The 19,619-nt window shown below is 52.9% G+C and overlaps 1 protein-coding gene across 8 annotated transcripts in view; it reads left to right on the forward strand.

The window, feature by feature from the left end:
• Window positions 1–19,619, forward strand: part of farp2 (FERM, RhoGEF and pleckstrin domain protein 2) — a 208,007-nt gene that overhangs the window by 107,022 nt on the left and 81,366 nt on the right. For 6 of the 8 annotated variants that reach the window (XM_085990846.1, XM_085990849.1, XM_085990847.1 and 3 more), the window contains exons 12-13: window positions 8,941–8,998; window positions 9,784–10,168. In XM_085990846.1, the coding sequence (XP_085846972.1) occupies window positions 8,941–8,998; window positions 9,784–10,168 (443 nt within the window). The remainder of the gene's footprint in view (window positions 1–8,940; window positions 8,999–9,783; window positions 10,169–19,619) is intronic. The other 2 variants (XM_085990850.1, XM_085990851.1) reach the window with 1 other exon arrangement.

Raw genomic sequence — 19,619 nt, forward strand, 5'->3', positions numbered from 1 at the left:
CCCCTCCCCTTCCCCCCCTCCCCTTCCCCCCCCTCCCCTTCCCCCCCTCCCCTTCCCCCCCCTCTCCCCTTCCCCCCCTCCCCCCTTCCCTCCCCCCCCTCCCCTTCCCCCCCTCCCCTTCCCCCCCCTCCCCTTCCCCCCCTCCCCCTCCCCTTCCCCTTCCCCTCCCCTCCCCCCTCCCCTTCCCCCCTCCCCTTCCCCCCTCCCCTTCCCCCCTCCCCTTCCCCCCCTCCCCTTCCCCCCCTCCCCTTCCCCTCCCCTCTCCCCTTCCCCCCCCTCCCCTTCCCCCCTTCCCCCCCTCTCCCCTTCCCCCCCCTCTCCCCTTCCCCCCCTCTCCCCTTCCCCCCCTCTCCCCTTCCCCCCCCTCTCCCCTTCCCCCCCCTCTCCCCTTCCCCCCCTCTCCCCTTCCCCCCCCTCTCCCCTTCCCCCCCTCTCCCCTTCCCCCCGCCTCTCCCCTTCCCCCCTTCCCCTTCCCCCCCTTCCCCCCCTCCTCCCTTCCCCCCCTCCCCTTCCCCCCTCCCCTTCCCCCCTCCCCTTCCCCCCTCCCCTTCCCCCTCCCCTTCCCCCCTCCCCTTCCCCCCTCCCTTCCCCCCCTCCCCTTCCCCCCCTCTCCCCTTCCCCCCCTCCCCTTCCCCCTTCCCCTTCCCCCCCTCTCCCCTTCCCCCCCCCTCTCCCCTTCCCCCCCTCTCCCCTTCCCCCCCTCTCCCCTTCCCCCCTCTCTCCCCTTCCCCCCCCTCTCCCCTTCCCCCCCTCTCCCCTTCCCCCCCTCTCCCCTTCCCCCCCCTCTCCCCTTCCCCCCCTCTCCCCTTCCCCCCCTCTCCCCTTCCCCCCCTCTCCCCTTCCCCCCCTCTCCCCTTCCCCCCCTCTCCCCTTCCCCCCCCCTCCCCTTCCCCCCCCCTCTCCCCTTCCCCCCCCTCTCCCCTTCCCCCCCTCTCCCCTTCCCCCCCTCTCCCCCTTCCCCCCCCTCTCCCCTTCCCCCCCTCTCCCCCCTCTCCCCTTCCCCCCCTCCCCCCTCTCCCCTTCCCCCCCCTCCCCTTCCCCCCCTCTCCCCTTCCCCCCCCTCTCCCCCTTCCCCCCCTCTCCCCTTCCCCCCCTCTCCCCTTCCCCCCCCTCTCCCCTTCCCCCCCCTCTCCCCTTCCCCCCCCCTCTCCCCTTCCCCCCCCTCTCCCCTTCCCCCCCCTCTCCCCTTCCCCCCCCTCTCCCCTTCCCCCCCTCTCCCCCTTCCCCCCCCTCTCCCCTTCCCCCCCCTCTCCCCTTCCCCCCCCTCCCCTTCCCCCCCCTCCCCTTCCCCCCCCTCCCCTTCCCCCCCCCTCCCCTTCCCCCCCTCTCCCCTTCCCCCCCTCTCCCCTTCCCCCCCTCTCCCCTTCCCCCCCTTCCCCTTCCCCCCCTCTCCCCTTCCCCCCCTCTCCCCTTCCCCCCCCTCTCCCCTTCCCCCCCTCTCCCCTTCCCCCCCCTCTCCCCTTCCCCCCCTCTCCCCTTCCCCCCCTCTCCCCTTCCCCCCCTCTCCCCTTCCCCCCCCTCTCCCCTTCCCCCCCTCTCCCCTTCCCCCCCTCCTCCCCTTCCCCCCCCTCTCCCCTTCCCCCCCCTCTCCCCTTCCCCCCCCTCTCCCCTTCCCCCCCCTCTCCCCTTCCCCCCCCTCTCCCCTTCCCCCCCCTCTCCCCTTCCCCCCCTCTCCCCTTCCCCCCCCTCTCCCTTCCCCCCCTCCCCTTCCCCCCCTTCCCCCCCTCCCCTTCCCCCCCTCCCCTTCCCCCCCTCCCCTTCCCCTTCCCCCCTCCCCCTTCCCCCCTCCCCTTCCCCCCCTCTCCCCTTCCCCCCCCTCTCCCCTTCCCCCCCTCTCCCCTTCCCCCCCCTCTCCCTTCCCCCCCCCTCCCCTTCCCCCCCTCTCCCCTTCCCCCCCTCTCCCCTTCCCCCCCTTCCCCCCCTTCCCCCCCCTCCCCTTCCCCCCCTCCCCCTTCCCCCCCCTCCCCTTCCCCCCCTCCCCTTCCCCCCTCCCCTTCCCCCCCTCCCCTTCCCCCCCCCTCCCCTTCCCCCCCTCCCCCTTCCCCCCCCTCCCCTTCCCCCCCCTCCCCTTCCCCCCCTCCCCTTCCCCCCTCCCCTTCCCCTCCCCTTCCCTCCCCTTCCCCCCCCTCCCCTTCCCCCCCCCCCCTCCTCCCCTTCCCCCCCTCCTCCCCTTCCCCCCCTCCTCCCCTTCCCCCCCTCCCTCCCCCTTCCCCCCCCTCCTCCCCTTCCCTCCTCCCCTTCCCCTCCTCCCCTCCTCCCCTTCCCTCCTCCCCTTCCCCCCCTCCCCTTCCCCCCCTCCCCTTCCCCCCCCCTCCCCTTCCCTCCCCTTCCCCCCCCCTCCCCTTCCCCCCCTCCCCTTCCCCCCCTCCCCTTCCCCCCCCTCCCCTTCCCCCCCTCCCCTTCCCCCCCTCCCCTTCCCCCCCCTCCCCTTCCCCCCCTCCCCTTCCCCCCCTCTCCCCTTCCCCCCCTCCCCTTCCCCCCTCTCCCCTTCCCCCCTCCCCCTTCCCCCCCCTCCCCTTCCCCCCCTCTCCCCTTCCCCCCCCTCTCCCTTCCCCCCCCCTCCTCCTCCCCTTCCCCCCCCCCTCTCCCCTTCCCCCCCCTCTCCCCTTCCCCCCCTCTCCCCTTCCCCCCCTCTCCCCTTCCCCCCCTCTCCCCTTCCCCCCCCTCTCCCCTTCCCCCCCTCTCCCCTTCCCCCCCCTCTCCCCCTTCCCCCCCCTCTCCCCTTCCCCCCCCTCCCCTTCCCCCCCCTCCCCTTCCCCCCCTCCTCCCCTTCCCCCCCCTCCCCTTCCCCCCCCTCCCCTTCCCCCCCCTCCCCTTCCCCCCCCTCCCCTTCCCCCCCCTCCCCTTCCCCCCCCTCCCCTTCCCCCCCTCCCCTTCCCCCCCTCCCCTTCCCCCCCCTCCCCTTCCCCCCCCTCCCCTTCCCCCCCCTCCCCTTCCCCCCCCTCCCCTTCCCCCCCCTCCCCTTCCCCCCCCTCCCCTTCCCCCCCCTCCCCTTCCCCCCCCTCCCCTTCCCCCCCTCCCCTTCCCCCCCCTCCCCTTCCCCCCCCCTCCCCTTCCCCCCTCCCCTTCCCCCCTCCTCCCCTTCCCCCTCCTCCCCTTCCCCCCTCCCTCCCTCCCCTTCCCCCCTCCCCCTTCCCCCCCTCCCCTTCCCCCCCCTCCCCTTCCCCCCCCCCTCCCCTTCCCCCCTCCCCCCCCCTCCCCTTCCCCCCCTCCCCTTCCCCCCCTCCCCTTCCCCCCCTCCCCTTCCCCCCCTCCCCTTCCCCCCCTCCCCTTCCCCCCCCTCCCCTTCCCCCCTCCCCTTCCCCCCCTCCCCTTCCTCCCTCCCCTCCCTTCCCCCCCCTCCCCTTCCTCCCTCCCCCTTCCCCTCCCCCCCTCCCCTTCCCCCCCTCCCCTTCCCCCCCCTCCCCTTCCCCCCTCCCCTTCCCCCCCTCCCCTCCCCCCCTCCCCCTCCCCCCTCCCCTTCCCCCCCCTCCCCTTCCCCCCCCTCCCCTTCCCCCCCCCTCCCCTTCCCCCCCCTCCCCTTCCCCCCCTCCCCTTCCCCCCCCTCCCCTTCCCCCCCCTCCCCTTCCCCCCCTCCCCTTCCCCCCCCTCCCCTTCCCCCCCCTCCCCTTCCCCCCCTCCCCTTCCCCCCCTCCCCTTCCCCCCCCTCCCCTTCCCCCCCTCCCCTTCCCCCCCCTCCCCTTCCCCCCCCCTCCCCCCTCCCCTTCCCCCCCCTCCCCTTCCCCCCCTCCCCCCCTCCCCTTCCCCCTCCCCTTCCCCCCCCTCCCCTTCCCCCCCCTTCCTCCTTCCCCCCTCCCCTTCCCCCCCTCCCCTTCCCCCCCTCCCCTTCCCCCCCCTCCCCTTCCCCCCCTCCCCTTCCCCCCCTCCCCCTTCCCCCCCTCCCCTTCCTCCCTCCCCTTCCTTCCCCCCCCTCCCCTTCCCCCCCTCCCCTTCCCCCTCCCCTTCCCCCCCCCCTCCCCCCCCCTCCCCTTCCTTCCCCTTCCCCCCTCCCCTTTCCCCCCCTCCCCTCCCCCCTCCCCTTCCCCCCCCTCCCCTCCCCCCCTCCCCCTCCCCCTCCCCCTCCCCTTCCCCCCCCCTCCCCTTCCCCCCCCTCCCCTTCCCCCCCCCTCCCCTTCCCCCCCCTCCCCTTCCCCCCCCCTCCCCTTCCCCCCCTCCCCTTCCCCCCCCTCCCCTTCCCCCCCCTCCCCTTCCCCCCCCTCCCCTTCCCCCCCCTCCCCTTCCCCCCCCTCCCCTTCCCCCCCCCTCCCCTTCCCCCCCCCTCCCCTTCCCCCCCTCCCCTTCCCCCCCTCCCCCCTCCCCTTCCCCCCCCCTCCCCTTCCCCCCCTCCCCCCCTCCCCTTCCCCCTCCCCTTCCCCCCCCTCCCCTTCCCCCCCCTTCCTCCTTCCCCCCTCCCCTTCCCCCCTCCCCTTCCCCCCCCCTCCCCCTTCCCCCCCTCCCCTTCCCCCCCTCCCCTTCCCCCCCTCCCCCCTCCCCTTCCCCCCCCTCCCCTTCCCCCCCTCCCCCCCTCCCCTTCCCCCCTCCCCTTCCCCCCCTCCCCTTCCCCCCCCTTCCTCCTTCCCCCCTCCCCTTCCCCCCTCCCCTTCCCCCCCTCCCCTTCCCCCCCCTCCCCTTCCCCCCCTCCCCTTCCCCCCCCTCCCCTTCCCCCCCCTCCCCTTCCCCCCCCTCCCCTTCCCCCCCCTCCCCTTCCCCCCCTCCCCTTCCCCCCCCCTCCCCTCCCCCCCTTCCCCCCCTCCCCTTCCCCCCCCTCCCCTTCCCCCCCTCCCCTTCCCCCCCTCCCCTTCCCCCCCTCCCCTTCCCCCCCTCCCCTTCCCCCCCCTCCCCCCCTCCCCTTCCCCCCCCTCCCCTTCCCTCCCCTTCCCCCCTCCCCTTCCCCCCCTCCCCTTCCCCCCCCTTCCTCCTTCCCCCCTCCCCTTCCCCCCTCCCCTTCCCCCCCTCCCCTTCCCCCCCTTCCCCCCCCTCCCCTTCCCCCCCCTCCCCTTCCCCCCTCCCCTTCCCCCCCTCCCCTTCCCCCCTCCCCTTCCCCCCTCCCCTTCCTTCCCCCCCTCCCCTTCCTTCCCCCCCCTCCCCCTTCCCCCCCCTCCCCTTCCCCCCCTCCCCTTCCCCCCCTCCCCTTCCCCCCCCCTCCCCCCTCCCCTTCCCCCCCCTCCCCTTCCCCCCCTCCCCCCCTCCCCTTCCCCCTCCCTTCCCCCCCTCCCCTTCCCCCCCCTTCCTCCTTCCCCCCCTCCCCTTCCCCCCCTCCCCTTCCCCCCCCTCCCCTTCCCCCCCCCTCCCCTTCCCCCCCCCTCCCCTTCCCCCCCCTCCCCTTCCCCCCCCTCCCCTTCCCCCCCCTCCCCTTCCCCCCCCTCCCCTTCCCCCCCCTCCCCTTCCCCCCCCTCCCCTCCCCCCCCCTTCCCCCCCCCTCCCCCTTCCCCCCCCTCCCCTTCCCCCCCCTCCCCCTTCCCCCCCCCCTCCCCCCCTCCCCCTTCCCCCCCTCCCCTTCCCCCCCCTCCCCCCCCTCCCCTTCCCCCTCCCCTTCCCCCCCTCCCCTTCCCCCCCCTTCCTCCTTCCCCCCTCCCCTTCCCCCCCTCCCCTTCCCCCCCTCCCCTTCCCCCCCCCTTCCCCCCCCTCCCCTTCCCCCCCCTCCCCTTCCCCCCCTCCCCTTCCCCCCCTCCCCTTCCCCCCTCCCCTTCCTTCCCCCCCTCCCCTTCCCCCCTCCCCTTCCCCCCTCCCCCTTCCCCCCCTCCCCCTTCCCCCCCTTCCCCTTCCCCCTCCCCTTCCCCCCTCCCCTTCCCCCCCTCCCCTTCCCCCCTTCCCCCCCTCCCTTCCCCCCCTCCCCTTCCCCTCCTCCCCTTCCTCCCCTTCTCCCCCCTCCCCTTCCCCCCCCTCCCCGCTCCCCCTCTTCCCCCCTCTTTCCCCCCCCCCCTTCTCCCCCCTCCTTTTCCCCCCCCCCTCTTCTTCCCCCCACTCTTTCTCCCCCCCCCCCCCCCCCCCCCCAGTCGCTCTCTCTCTTCCAACAACAACATGCCCTCAAAAGACCCTCGGCACCGCCGGGCACTTCAGCTAGTTGTTAATAAATACTCTGAGTAGTTGAGGCCCCAACACAATCCCTGTGGGACACCACTAGTCACATCCTGCTAATTTGAGTACCTACCCATTATCCCTCCTTTCTGTCTCCTGCTGCTCAGCCAATCTTCTAACCAGGTCAATAATTCCTACCCCTCTTCCCCTAATTCCATGAGCTTCAACTCGAGTTAACAGTCTCTTATGAGGGACCTTATCAAATGCCTTCTGGAAGTCCATATAAATAACATCCATAAACATTCCCCTGTCCACTACTTTAGTCACCTCTTCAAAAAATTCAATCTGGTTCGTCAGGCATGATCTACCTTTACAAGTCCATGCTAGCTCTGTCTGATCAACTGAAAATTTTCATGGTATTAAGTCACTCTATCCTTTAATTATAGATTCTAGAAATTGCCCGACAACAGACTAACTGGTCTGTAATTTTTTGGTTTCCCTCTCACCTTTCTTAAATAGTGGAGTGATATGCAATTTTCCATCTAAAGGAAAGGTTCCTGGCTCGAGAAAACTTTGGAAGATTATAGTTAGGGCATCTGCAATGTTTTCACTCACTTCCTTTTAAAACCCTGGGATGGAAACCATCTGCTCCTGGGGGTTTGTCACTCTTTAGTGGCATTATTTTCTTTATTACTGTTATTTTGCTTGTGTTAATTTTGTTGAGTCCCCATCACTGATTCAATATTAGTTTCCTTGGAATGTATGGCATGCTATCCTCTTCCTCTGCTGTAAGTACTGACGCAAATTAGTTATTTAACATGTCCGCCATTTCCTTATTTTCATTTACAATCACATTTATCAGTTTTTAAGGGGCCCTGATCACCCTCTTTTTCCTAATATAATTGTAAAAAAAAATTGTTGATTTTGATATCACAAGTTTCTTTTCATATTCCCTTTTTGTAGCTCTTGCTATCTGTTTTGTCACCTTTTATTGTTCTTTGTATCTCTCCCAGTCGCCAGGATTTGTCATATGCCAAGTGGGGGCATTTGAACTTAAAAATCTTTTCACAGCTAGCAGGACTGGTACTTGGGCGAGCGGTAGTGGAGAGCTTGTTTGTGTTGATTTGTTCCCGTTTGCAATAGAGCAAGGGGAGTCAGCAAGAGAGCGTCAACATATTTGGGGGTTTACCCCTTCCTACTTTAAGGGAGCTGCATGTCACCAGTGCAGCTGAAGGGGGATGGTGGAATACTTGTTGAAAGCGTTTCTTAGCTGCTTTGCACATCAGGCATTTTGCACATCAGGCATTTTAAAAGATCAGTAGCTACTGCAGTGCTGTACTAAACCCATGGTAGAATCATGTCACTGTTTGGAATCTTCATCTTTGACTTCCAATCCTACACATCAAGGATTGAAGTTCTGCTAATTTCTTTTTTACTTTATGGTTTTACAGCCTCCTTTTATGTATATTAGCAAGCTTCATAAAATGTGTAACTTAGTCTGTTTTCTTTAAATCTATTCTGCTTCTTTGCTTTTGCTCTAGTGCTCACATAGATGTGTTTGAGACTGTTTAACTTCCTTTGTTTAACAAATCCTGCATTCTGATTGTTGTGGTGTAGTTGGGTATGTTTCCAACTTTAAGAAAGGTTGCCTGGTAAATAAATGAAATGATGCTTCACTATATGAGCTTGGACAATGGGTTAATAACCCCTCCCCCATGAGGCCAACGCCATCACCTGCGAGAGATGCATAGCACTTTCTTCTGAGCCAGATGCCAGTTGTCTCCCCGCCTTTTGCCCCTCTCCAGCCCAAAGGTAATTGCTGCCATCATCTATAACCGTGGATGTTGCTGCAGGTTTCACTGCGATCATCTGCAAGATGGCCGTCACCCTAATGCAATCGAGCTGTCTCCCTCCTGCATTTTCTGCTTTCAACTTCAATTAACCATATCTCGGATGATGAAATATTCCAGACAGGATTGCTACCAATATTGACTACTGTCTTACTACTATAAGCTTTGAATTTTTCAGACTTCGCGAGCTGACACGGTGGAGATTTATATTCTCAGTGATCCAGATAGATTTGACTTTTGCTTTATCTTTTCTTTGAGGTTTTGTTCTAATAATTTCGAGACATTGTGCTTTATTTGTCACCCACAGTGGTAGCCAGTAGCAGAGTCCTCCTGGCTCCCTCCCTTTTGTATCATTTCAAGGTTAGAGCTTAGAATTAGCTCTTTATAAATAGAACACGTCGACTGAGAAGCTCTCTGATAGCGCTGCAGATGGTGCACAATGCAGCACTGCCACTGATGAAAATAAGTGGCCATTAACCCAAGGTTCGTAGGTGATGTGAGCATGTGTCGGGTGCAGGGGTCATTCCTTTCCCTGAGTTGATGTCCGCCCTGCAGTCGTACTCATGGTGTTTATGTATGCAAGTAACTTCTAATCCACTTTTTAAACTTGAAGCACTCTCTGTAATGTGATAGTTAGAGATAATGTCAGTTTAGAAATACCCAGAGCTGGGGCTTGAAGCAGATTGGAAAAAGTTGGTTGGCCTCTGGTAGCAGATTAAACATTCAAAAATTAGATAAAACTGTATACGTTATCTTAAACAAAAACCTCAAACGTGATTTGACTGTAACCATGTCTTGGGCTTTAGGCAGCCATTTAGAAACCAGCTCTTGACTATTATTTGTCTCAGTTGAACGCCTCAGTTCGTAGTTACAACCTTTAATGTACAATATTGGATGCAAATGAGTGTGAACGCAGTGTTTTCTTTTCTGCTCTGTGTGTTTGTGCTGCAGTATGTCTGTCTCTTGCCTGCGCTTTCTCCTTGCATTGCACGGTTGCCTCTCGCACTCTGTGAGTGTGTTTGTTGAAAGACTTGAGCTGTCTGGTGCAGGGTTTTCCTCCTCACGTCCTTACTGAATACTCTCTTTTCTTCAGGCGGCACAGCAGAGCACGAGTCTCAGCTCGGACTTTGAGCGCAGACGTGCCAAAACAGGTTAGTCCTGCGGCACTTTAACCTTGGGATTTGTGTGTGTCAGTGTTTCGAAAATGGAATACTTGCCAAATCTGATGTTTCTTATTTAGTACCTGATAATCTGGATTGTTCCATTTACCCCTTCCACCCTTATGGAGCTTGCCGCTCGGATGGTAGGCACTATTGGCAGTAGACTCGTACATAATTGCTGTCCGTGCTGTTCTGTATCAGCAAGGCAAGTGAATGTCCTAAATGACAAACTGTACCTGGTAATCTCCTCCCTGCACCCTCCCTTTTCCCAGTAATATAATGTGTCCCTTCCATGTGGCATTCCATCAGGCCTCCTGGCTTGAAAACTGGCGGGATCCGTACAGTTGAGGTTGTGGGGGTTCAGTGGAAGTCAATCCTGGGATTGAACCCTCTGACCTTCCAGTTTGGGAGTTGCATTGTATTTGGATAAAGCAATGCTAACCTCATAGCTTTGTTTCAATACATCAGCAGCAATAATATTCTGCTTGTCCACTACTTGGCTGTGGATGTCATTAGGTTTTCATTAAATTCATAATTTCTCCATGCAATTTATTACGACTAGGTAATATAAGGAAACACAGTTACCTGATTGGGCTGGTTTGTATAGTAATCAAAGTGCTGAAATTAGAAGCAGAAAGTGGTTTCTAATGTAAATGGATGGATTTGTTAATTTAAGACCTGTTTGAAAGTGGAAAAATGTTAATGCACTGTCCATAATCTGATTGCAGTATACAAATGTGGCTGTTGGTTCCATTTTGTTTTCTTCTCCCCATTAGAGTTTATCATTCACTGAAGGTGTAGAGGTCCCGGGCTCTCTCTCTTCAGCGGCTGTGTCCTTTCAGTCCACCCAGTCTGCATATAGGACTGTTGCTGACAGTCGACCCATCCATCCCAATAACAGCAGCGTACCCCTCGTCAGCAAGCACTCTGCCCAGAGACCCCCATCAGAAGCGAAGATGAGTCCGGCGTTGGAAGAGACGTGGAAGACTTCTGATCAGCCCTCTCCGATCTCCTTGCAAGGTTCTGTTGCTGAAGCTGCAGGCAGCTGCAGTCGCTCCTCCTCGGGTTGTGATGAGCGTAGTGGTTTAACTAGAGAAGACAGTGTTAGTGACGGGAGGCTCACTCAGAGAAATGACAATGATGAGGATGACTATACCACAGGTATATTTATTACTGAGAACGAGTACAATGTTAGCCAGTTTCGGGGTAGGGCAATGCCAATTTTCACATTGACAAACGCTCAGTTGCAGCTCACAGAAGAGTTCATTGACGACGACCCTGCCGAGATTTCCTTTTTTGCTGGCGGGTCGGAGGCATTTTCACCATGTTACCATGGGCTAGGGAATGGTACAAAGGGCTCTACTATTTATAGTCAACCAGAGAGTTCACCAGTAATAAACTCCAGCTTGGGGAAATGCAGCCCAAGTAAATATGTCAATGATAATATGGAGCTGGGTTCAGAGGATGACCTTGAATTTGAGGGTGGGAGTGATCTCAATGGCAATGGCCGACCAATCGACACAACTGACCTCTTTGAGGTGAAGGCGCAAGCCAATCGGCTGCACGGGCGCTATAGCAAATCAGAGACAAGTTCGCTACTGAACAACCAGTCAGAGAGCAGCTCACTGACAAACCTCGGGTTAAACGGTCTATCTGAAACGGCGTTGTTCAGGGCAGCCAACTCGGGCAATCAATCTGAAGCCAGTTCCATGGTGAATTTTCCCACGTATTCTGTGCGCTCTGAGTCCAGCTCTGCATTTCAGTTCAGTGACATGATTGATCAGCTCGAGCAGCTGAGTTACCCCCCTACCACCACAGAAGATTCAACCAGTAGTGGTTCTGGGTCTTGGGATTCGGACAGTGGAGTCCCCCTCGATGGCAATTTCTTTTACAGTAACCCATTTGCACAAGTCACGGCCAATAATTTCACATTCAGTTTCAAGAATGAGGTTAATGGCTGTGCACACGGAGAGCGGGAGGAAAGGAGCAGTCTGAATTAAACTGCCTTTTCACTGGTGCACGTTGGTGCATTGTAGGGCTGGAAATTATTTTTGTACATTAGTGATTCAGAACCAGACACTAATTTCACTTTTGTGACCTCTTTACTGTTGCTTTGATTCCTTGGTTTGATGACCATGTAAAGTAAAGAAAATATCATGCATTACATATACCGACAATAGAAATGCTCCATCAAAAAGGGGGTATTTAAATATAAGCATTCCCAGAGTACTTTACCGTCTCACCTCGTTTGATTGTGGTGAGTTTTGGGCTGTTGGCCTCACCTTTGACCAAAATCTAGCTCTAAGTATTCTGTTGATGTAAGGTTTTGGCAACCAGCCTAGTGGTTTGTCCAATGCTGTAGTAAAGTTGGGGGCCTGACACTATGGACTGATTCATAATCAATCTAGTCCTGTGTATATATAAATATATTTTTTTAAAGTTGCCAACCAACATTGGTACTACTTGCACAGCTTTCTTTGTTAAAGCACAAGACACTTGCAGCCACAAAACTGTTGTACAGTTAAATTGTCTCTGTCTGGAAGTGCTGTGGTGATGGAGCTCATGGGGCACAAAGAACTTTACAGACAGCATTGATGGACTGTTGGATAGAATTCTGTGGAATCAAAGTGCTCAAGCTAAAATTATAATCTAAAAAACACTGAAGAATATTACCTTTTCTCTGTCTTCATTGTGTAATAGTGCAACTGACGGGGTCATGATGATTAACTGGTCCAATCTATGTCACTCTTGTGGGGCATTCATACAAGTCTAATGCTACTCATGGGTTGTCTTCAGTATCAGAAACACTAACATTTAGAAAACCTCCTTTAATGGGAATCTGAAGCAGCTCAGAGTAAATTTAAACATTTTACGATATGTGGATAAGGCAAAACTTCTTTCAACTGACTGCTGGGAAGAGGGAAGCAATCGTTTTTGCCCCCCACCCATTTAACCCAAAATGAACTTTGCTCTTTTACTACTAGCTTAGTTCCCCTTCTTGACCAGGTGAAACTTTGGCATCCTATTCAACCCAGAGCTGAGCTGGAAACACCACATTCTATTCATCACTAAGACCGTTTACTTCCACCTCCACAATATGGCACATCTCCACCTCACCGCTGCTGCCAGAAGCCTTATTCATGCTTTTTTTCACCTCTAGACTCTTTATTTTACTTCTGTCTGCATCACCTACCCTCCATAAACTCCAACTTGTTCAAAATTCATCTACCCATATCCTGTCCTGCAGTGTTGGTCCTGCCAGCCATTCACCCCTGCTCCCCAACAAATTTAATTTAAAATACTCTTCCACAGCCTCTCCCCACCCTAACTCTGAACTCCGTCCAACTTAACGTCCCCTGACTCTAGTCTTTTATGCATCCATTCCTCTTCCTTCATCCCACCATTGGTGGTGGATCTTTCAGCTGCCTCTGCCCTACTCTGCAATTCTGTCCCCAAGTCCCTCTGCCTCTACTTCCTTCCACATTTAAAAACCTTCTTAAAACTTATCTTTTTGATTTAAGCTTTCGGTCATCTCTCCTTAACTCTCCCATCAAGGTGCAGTGTGCATTCCTTTCTCCCTTTTATCTATATTTTCCCCATCTCCTGTGAAGCACCTCAAGATATTTTCTACATTAAAGGTACTTGTATAAATACAAGTTCTTGTTTCTTCTACTGTTGTCATAATTGATAACCAAAATAATCCTAAGAAGGGTGATGTCCTGCCAAAGCTGCTGTACTGGACTCTGCAACGGGGCATTAAAGCTTGAGATGCCCCACATTTGTAGGCAGCTCCATCAATAATTCTAACCACCAAATAATTCTGGTTGTAAACATAACTATTTTGAAGAAAATTGAAATTTTTAGGGAGGCAGTGGTGATAAAAGATTAGAAATTGCATGGATTGTTTAGTGATGGCAACTCTGCTCTTCAGCGTCACCTCCTGCTCCATAAGTGCCAGGAGCTAAAGGTGAAGAGTTGGCGATTCGCACCATGACTTAAACCTTTTTCTCACTAAATTTTTGTTATGGGTTACAATCCCAACCAATGAATTTCTTGAGGACCACTCTGAAATATTGCAACGTGAAGTGATGGGCTAGAACTCTAGAAGCCCGCAGCACAGAAGGAGGCCATTCAGCCCATTGTGGTTCTGTGCCTGAGATTTCCCCCACACAATGGGCTCCTGATTTCAACCATGGCACTTCTGGTAGTTGCCAAGTGGAGGGCAGACAAAGAGGGACATGGAAAGCTATAGAGACAATAGGTTTTTAAGAAGGAAGTTCCATTTGATCTGCAAAACCTACCACTACCCTGCCACCTTTTTCTGGGGAGCATGTTAAGAGAGGGAACAGTATTGAAATCCAGCTCTATTTCCATCCTATAGCTATGCAACCCCCAAGGCACACTGAGCAGGTGTAGGGAAGATGGGCTGCGAAAGATCCCTGGCCCATATGAATTTCACTGACTTAAGCCACATGTTTCCTGATCACAATTCTTCTTGTACCATAAGAACAGTCAAAGATGCATAAGGCTGTTTAGCCCATTGGACTCGGTCTCTCCGGTGCTCTAACTCTTGGGCTAACATCCAATGGTATTGAATGTCTTTTGTCTCTGCTACCTTACCTGTTGGATTATTCCAAACAGTTGGCATTCTTTGGGTAAAGTAGTTCTGTCCAATATCTTTAAAATTTACTTTTCACTCATTTAAATTGGCATTCCTGATTTTCTTGAAATTGTTTTGAGATTACCATTTAATATTGCACACACTTCCATGAGGTCTGTTGTCAGCCACCTCTCTAAACTGTAAAGTTTAGGCTTCTGTAATCTATTTACTTAGCTCATTCCCTCTACATTAGGGATTAATCCTGTTGCTTTTCTCTGCACCCCCTTCACTGTTTGCATGTACTTTTAATAGCTTGGTGACTGAAACAGTACTGCAGACGTTGCCTGGTTAGGTCTTATTTTGGAAGATTCCTTGGGAGGCACTTTAACCTTCAATTTACAAGAATCCTGTGATTCCACAGTATATTATGCAACTTTAAAGAATATATTGATTGCCTTTATATGGTAGTCAACCATTTTTCAATGACCAAAGCCAAAAAGCAAATAACACTAAACCTGGGCAAAGTACTTGTGTTGGGTTATCTTCTGACTAATGATCACTACCGGTACCAGTGAAACATCAACTAGTAACCTTAACTGGGAGCCCATTCCATGGGCAGGAGGAGACCAACCACTGGTGGTTTGCTCAGTAGCTAGTACCAAAATCCAGCTCTGGCATGGACTTTGAGTTGATGTGCAGAATGCTGGTAAATGTGTTTAGTGGTTGGATGTGATCTGTTGGTTTGGTCTGTTGATATTTATGTGGAGGGCAGGGGCTTAAGCATGTTGAAAGAACAGTGAAGGCTGATGCTTCAATCTGCAGGAATACATCGGTTAGAGCGAAGGACCAATGGTGAACTTAGGAATTGGTGCCTATACGAACAATTCTGTTCATTCAAAAATATATCTACCAGCCCAAAACATCGCTACTAAGATATATCCTTAGAAGTGTGCCATAAACTAATATTTAGTCAAGGAAATGGACCATAAGGGAGAGAGTTTCTCATTTATGGAGTTGAGGTATGGATCAGCCACGATCTAACTGAATGGCAGAACAGGCTTGAGGGGCTGAATGGCCTGCTGCTATTCCTATGTTTTCCATCTATCTTTTTTTAATCTTACAGCTAAATGTGTTAATTTTAATTGTATCTGGGTGCAAGAGATTACACGTTATTCATTCCAGATCAAGCAAGTTGATGGATAATGGGGATATAAGCTGGAGTAAATTGGAAGAGTCTGCTGGAAAATTAATACCCACACGTCCAACTTTTTAACACTGCTGTGTAACTGTCATGCTTGTATCAGGAGTTCTTTAATGGGTGGATCTTCTATAAAGGAGGTTAATGAGTATTGTGATTGCAGTGGGTATTGACTGGAATGCTGCCTGGTGATAGGTAGTGAGTGATTGCGGCACCACCCCCTTTTCCCCTTCTTTCCTCCTGCTCCCCATCTCTGAATAAGCCCCTCCCTTCCCATAGTGCCAAATCCTGTGCCTTCACTTTGCCCAAATTCAGAACTCTGAAAGCTCCTCAAAAATGTGCTTATTGGCTGCAGTTTGCAATGTAGCTGTTTTTGATTTTTAATCGAGGAACACACACAGCAGGGGGCGTGTTGGTTCAAAGTGCCTTGTACCTAGATAGGTGGTAGGACCTGTACAGTGCATGTGCAGGGTGTGATGGTGAGTTGTGTAATAAATGCTCCTTATTTGTTGTATTTGTGATTTTAACAATTTCTATATGCAAATGCTAACCCAAGGCCCTAAATGCCAAATACTAATTGGGTATATTGAAATAATGTATGTAATGGTTTCATATTTTATTTTTTAAAAAGTGCCCTAAATCTAGATGGTATCTCATTCTCATTATTGTCATTGGGGTGGGTAAAAGAGAAGGTAATTCTATTATTGATCTTGTTTTTATCTTCTTGCTTTAATTATGACTAATAATATTTGATGCAGGGCTTGAATGCGACTTTACTCCCCTACCTTACAGGTGTCAGTATTTTGCTAGTGCCTGTCATTCACCAGCTTGAATTCTAGTGACTTTGGATATCATTCCATTGACTAAAACAGACAAAAGTCTTAAGTGAAAGATATAGATTGTAAGGAGCTTTGGGAATAGGTATTACAGTATCTGAAGATCACTGTACCGAAATGCTGGCTGAGTGGCAGTACCCAGTGTGGGGTTCAGGAGGCTGAATTTGTCATGGTGACTGGCAGAATTGAAAGCTACTTGTGCTCAGCTGGTGCTGTAATGTTCAATTCAAGCCCTGTGTTCAACAGCTGTCCATGTTCACTCCACACTTGGCGTTTGATCTGTATAAAAGCCACTGACTGATGAAGTTACTGTATGAACTGTTGCTAATTGGGAGCCATGGGCTTGGAGGTACTAAGCGAATCTGATCTTAAATAAAAAAAAAGGTTTTTACTGACATTTGCTTTTTTTAATTAAATGTCCTGTTCATTTTAATTTGTTTCAGTTATGATGAACTTGAAATTGTACAGTGTGTGGAAGTTCTGTACAGTGGAGAAAGAGCAGGATAGCTGATATTGCCTCGCCAGGTGGGGGTGGGAGGAGGGTTGATCAGGGAGAATGGGGCTAACTCACTGCCTCGTGCAAGGACAAGGATGACTCCATACCTGTCTGGAGGGAGGGAGAAATCAAAGAGAGGGAAGATTATGGAAGAGCAGGAGCGGCTCCATACATTGCCTGAGGGAGCAAGGACGAGGAATGGTGGGGTTGACTCCATGGCTGTTTTGTAAAAGGAAGAAGGTGATAACCTGCACAATTCTTGGTCCCCTGGAATATTCCCTGTTTAATAATGGACACACTGGCCCTTGACCCAGGCAGCAGAGGATTATCCCCTTGGGCACATGAATGGAAACCCTTGTTACAGTGTGATCTTTTTGTCAATGTGGTCACCCAGCATCTAGCTATGGAGCTGTTATCAAACTGAGTATTGCTCTGTTTGTGTTCCATGCCATCACTGGTATTGGCCAAGGGGCTCATGATGTCACTGATATTTTAGGTGGTACTGTGTTTGGGACCTGGTATTAGAGGCAATGTGACTGGGACCTTTGGCAAATGACCAAATGCTTTCAGTCTAGAAGTTGATCTAGGGAAGTGCCATTAAGCATAAGTGCAAGAGTATTTGGAGCTGAGGAGAGCAGATGAAGATGTAGAAGGATGTGGTCAGTAATGGTAACTCTAGGTAATTGATTGATACCATCATTAATACTTCTTCTCTATCTGAGAAAAATGGCTGCCAGCTGCCGATGGCTTTTCTTGTTCTGTGCCAAAACTTGGCGCCATTGGCCATGAAGAACAAAGCTACAGGGTGACTCAGACCTGCTTTTGTGCTGCTGTGAATCTGACACCTAGTACTCCTAATTTACAGTTTTCTTGCATTACCGGTGAGAATATTGGTCACTGGTATAAAAAGAATTGCAGCAGGTTTGCAAAACTATGCTTGAAAGGGTTCAGAATCTATCGAACAGTAACTGGTTATGTGAGCGCATCACCAATTGATGCAATGAGGGCTGTTGGTAATTTGTGTAATTTTATATAAAAAGAACAATAAACAAGACATAAATAACAGTTTGCTGCTTTACTGATTTTTTTTTTATGTGTAATCTTCTACTTTGCCATTTGTGTTTTTCCTTTCTGAGCTTGGGTTTGTACCCTTTGTTCCTACTGAATTTTGATGGGAATGATAGCAAAAAAATAAGAGAGGATGATACAAAGAAGATAAGTACCATTATCCTCAACAGGGAATTTTTTGTTTGTGTAGGGATGTTGCAGTTTCCCATGTATCTGTCATTGCAGCAAGGTGATGAATGTACTACGTATTCAACAGATATAGCCCACGAGTTACATCAGTGGGTTACAAGTAGCATAGTTTAAGCAACCATTATTTCCCAGGAGCACATTGCATTTATGCCAAAAAAAAATGTGTGCGCGCACTTTGAACTAGCATTTTCAGAAGGTCCCAGGCCACTCATTTTGGAGCAGCTTTCATTGGCTCCCTGAAACCAGTGTCCTGGTATGTAATATGGTTCCACAACTACAGCTATTGAACCTGATTCCCTCGTCTCCTGCATTCATCTCAGCTGTGGAGTCTATAATAGGGTTACATTTCTCAGTGTTCTTGTACAGCAGTTACTATTTTTTAAATATTTAAAGTGATTGGTATGAATGAATTGGGTGTTGGTGCAAATAACCCGTAATCCTGTGCCAAGCTTCACCTGGTATTGAGGTAGGGGATACTCATTAAATGCAGCTTAGAAGTAATTATTCTGTTCTCTGTTTGCTTTCCAGTTTGAAGTGTTTAGCAGCAAACCAGTCTTGCTGAGTGAGAACAGTGGTATTTTAGGATTGAACAATAGCACAAATCCAAGCTTGTAATAACTAATAGTCTCAGTCGTGCTTGCAAGTTTGACTACTTGAGTTGTGTCATTATTTTCTAGCTAGATGACTTTGCCCTGAGCCGCTCTTTGCTTTTGTTTTAAAGCTATATGCGTAGATGAAATCTAAGTAACAGCCTGGATATAACATGCTGGAAAACTCCTGAGGGCGTGCTGCCTTGTTGGAGGTGATGCCCTTCCGATGACTTGTTAAGCAAGACCCTGTCTGCCTGTTTGTAATTCAGGTGGAAATTAAGGATCCCGTGGCACCATTTGAAGAAGGGAGTTCCTCTAGCTCACTAGCCAACATTCCTCCCTCAACCAACACCACCAAAAACAGATTAACTGGTCACTCATCTTTGTGCTGTTTGTGGGATCTTGCTGTGTGCAAAATGACTGCCATGTTTGCCTGTGTAACAGCCACTGCACTTCAGAATAGCACATTGAGCACGAAGCATTTTGAGATGCTTGTGGGACATAAAAGGCACATATAAGTGCAAGTCTTTCTGCAATATTGTATAATAATAGGAATTGAACAGAATCAATGTGATTCATAATGGACAGTACTTAGAACTGTAAATAATAGTCACCTGATCTAGTATCTCCAAATAGTCTAAAGCAATTGGAGATATGAACAAATTAATTTCTTCCTATCTTGTTGCACTTCCAAGCAGGTCGTTGAAAGGGAAGCATAACACACATTACAATCTTGGTGTCTCTTTCAAACCTGTTTCAGATGCCTTCAGTGTGACTTTGTGGCCGGTTTTATTGCAGACTTTGTGGAATTTTCACTGACATTGAGGAGGATGGTAATATTTGGGAATTATTTTGGTGTAAAAAGGATGATTTCCATTCCCACCTGATTTTGTTATAACGTGTAGGTATGTAATTGGTGGTCAGCGAGTTTCTTGGTAAGTATGTATGGTAATAACTGGCTGTACAGGAACATTGAAGCTCTCCACCCCAAAGTAGGAGTGGGATGGGGTGGCGAGAGGAAGGTAGTCATTGAATTCTTTGGCTGGGGAGGATACTATGTATAATTACCGAGTTTTCTGCAAGCCTGCTGCAAAGATTGTGCTGCAAGAATATTTATGCCTCTTTATACGTACTTCTCAATATTACATGTGCCTTGAGCAGTCAGTGCACCTGTGCACAAGTGGGGATTGGTTAGCAAGTTAATCTTTGTACAGGAGCTTGTGTTGCCCCTTCATCCTTCGGCCCTTCCACTCTAAGGCTAGCTGTTGTTCAACGTCTTCAATCTCAGCATTGTGTTTAGCTGTTCATGTCATAACCTTTTGGCTGCAGGTTTGAGTTCCAGGGTTTCTTATCACTGCGATCTGCAGACATATGGATGAAGATGCTAACTTAAGCTTAGGATAAAGTAGATTTGGCATCATGACTGCGTGGTGAGGGAATGCTTATTCATCTGTATAAGTTATGTACACACACTTGCACACATTTGTCACTCAGCTGACTTTCCCGATGTCAAAAGATCTCGGACGCATAAAGTACCTGTTTTTTTTCCCCTTCATTTGTGCGGAGGATGCCAAGTGAAAAACATTTTGTGACCGCATTTCAGTTTTTCTTCCTCCATAACATTCTCCTGTTTAT

This window comes from Somniosus microcephalus, chromosome 6 (assembly GCF_052327205.1).
Source record: "Somniosus microcephalus isolate GS21.2 chromosome 6, FLI_Smic_1.0, whole genome shotgun sequence".
In the NCBI taxonomy this organism is placed as follows: domain Eukaryota; kingdom Metazoa; phylum Chordata; class Chondrichthyes; order Squaliformes; family Somniosidae; genus Somniosus; species Somniosus microcephalus.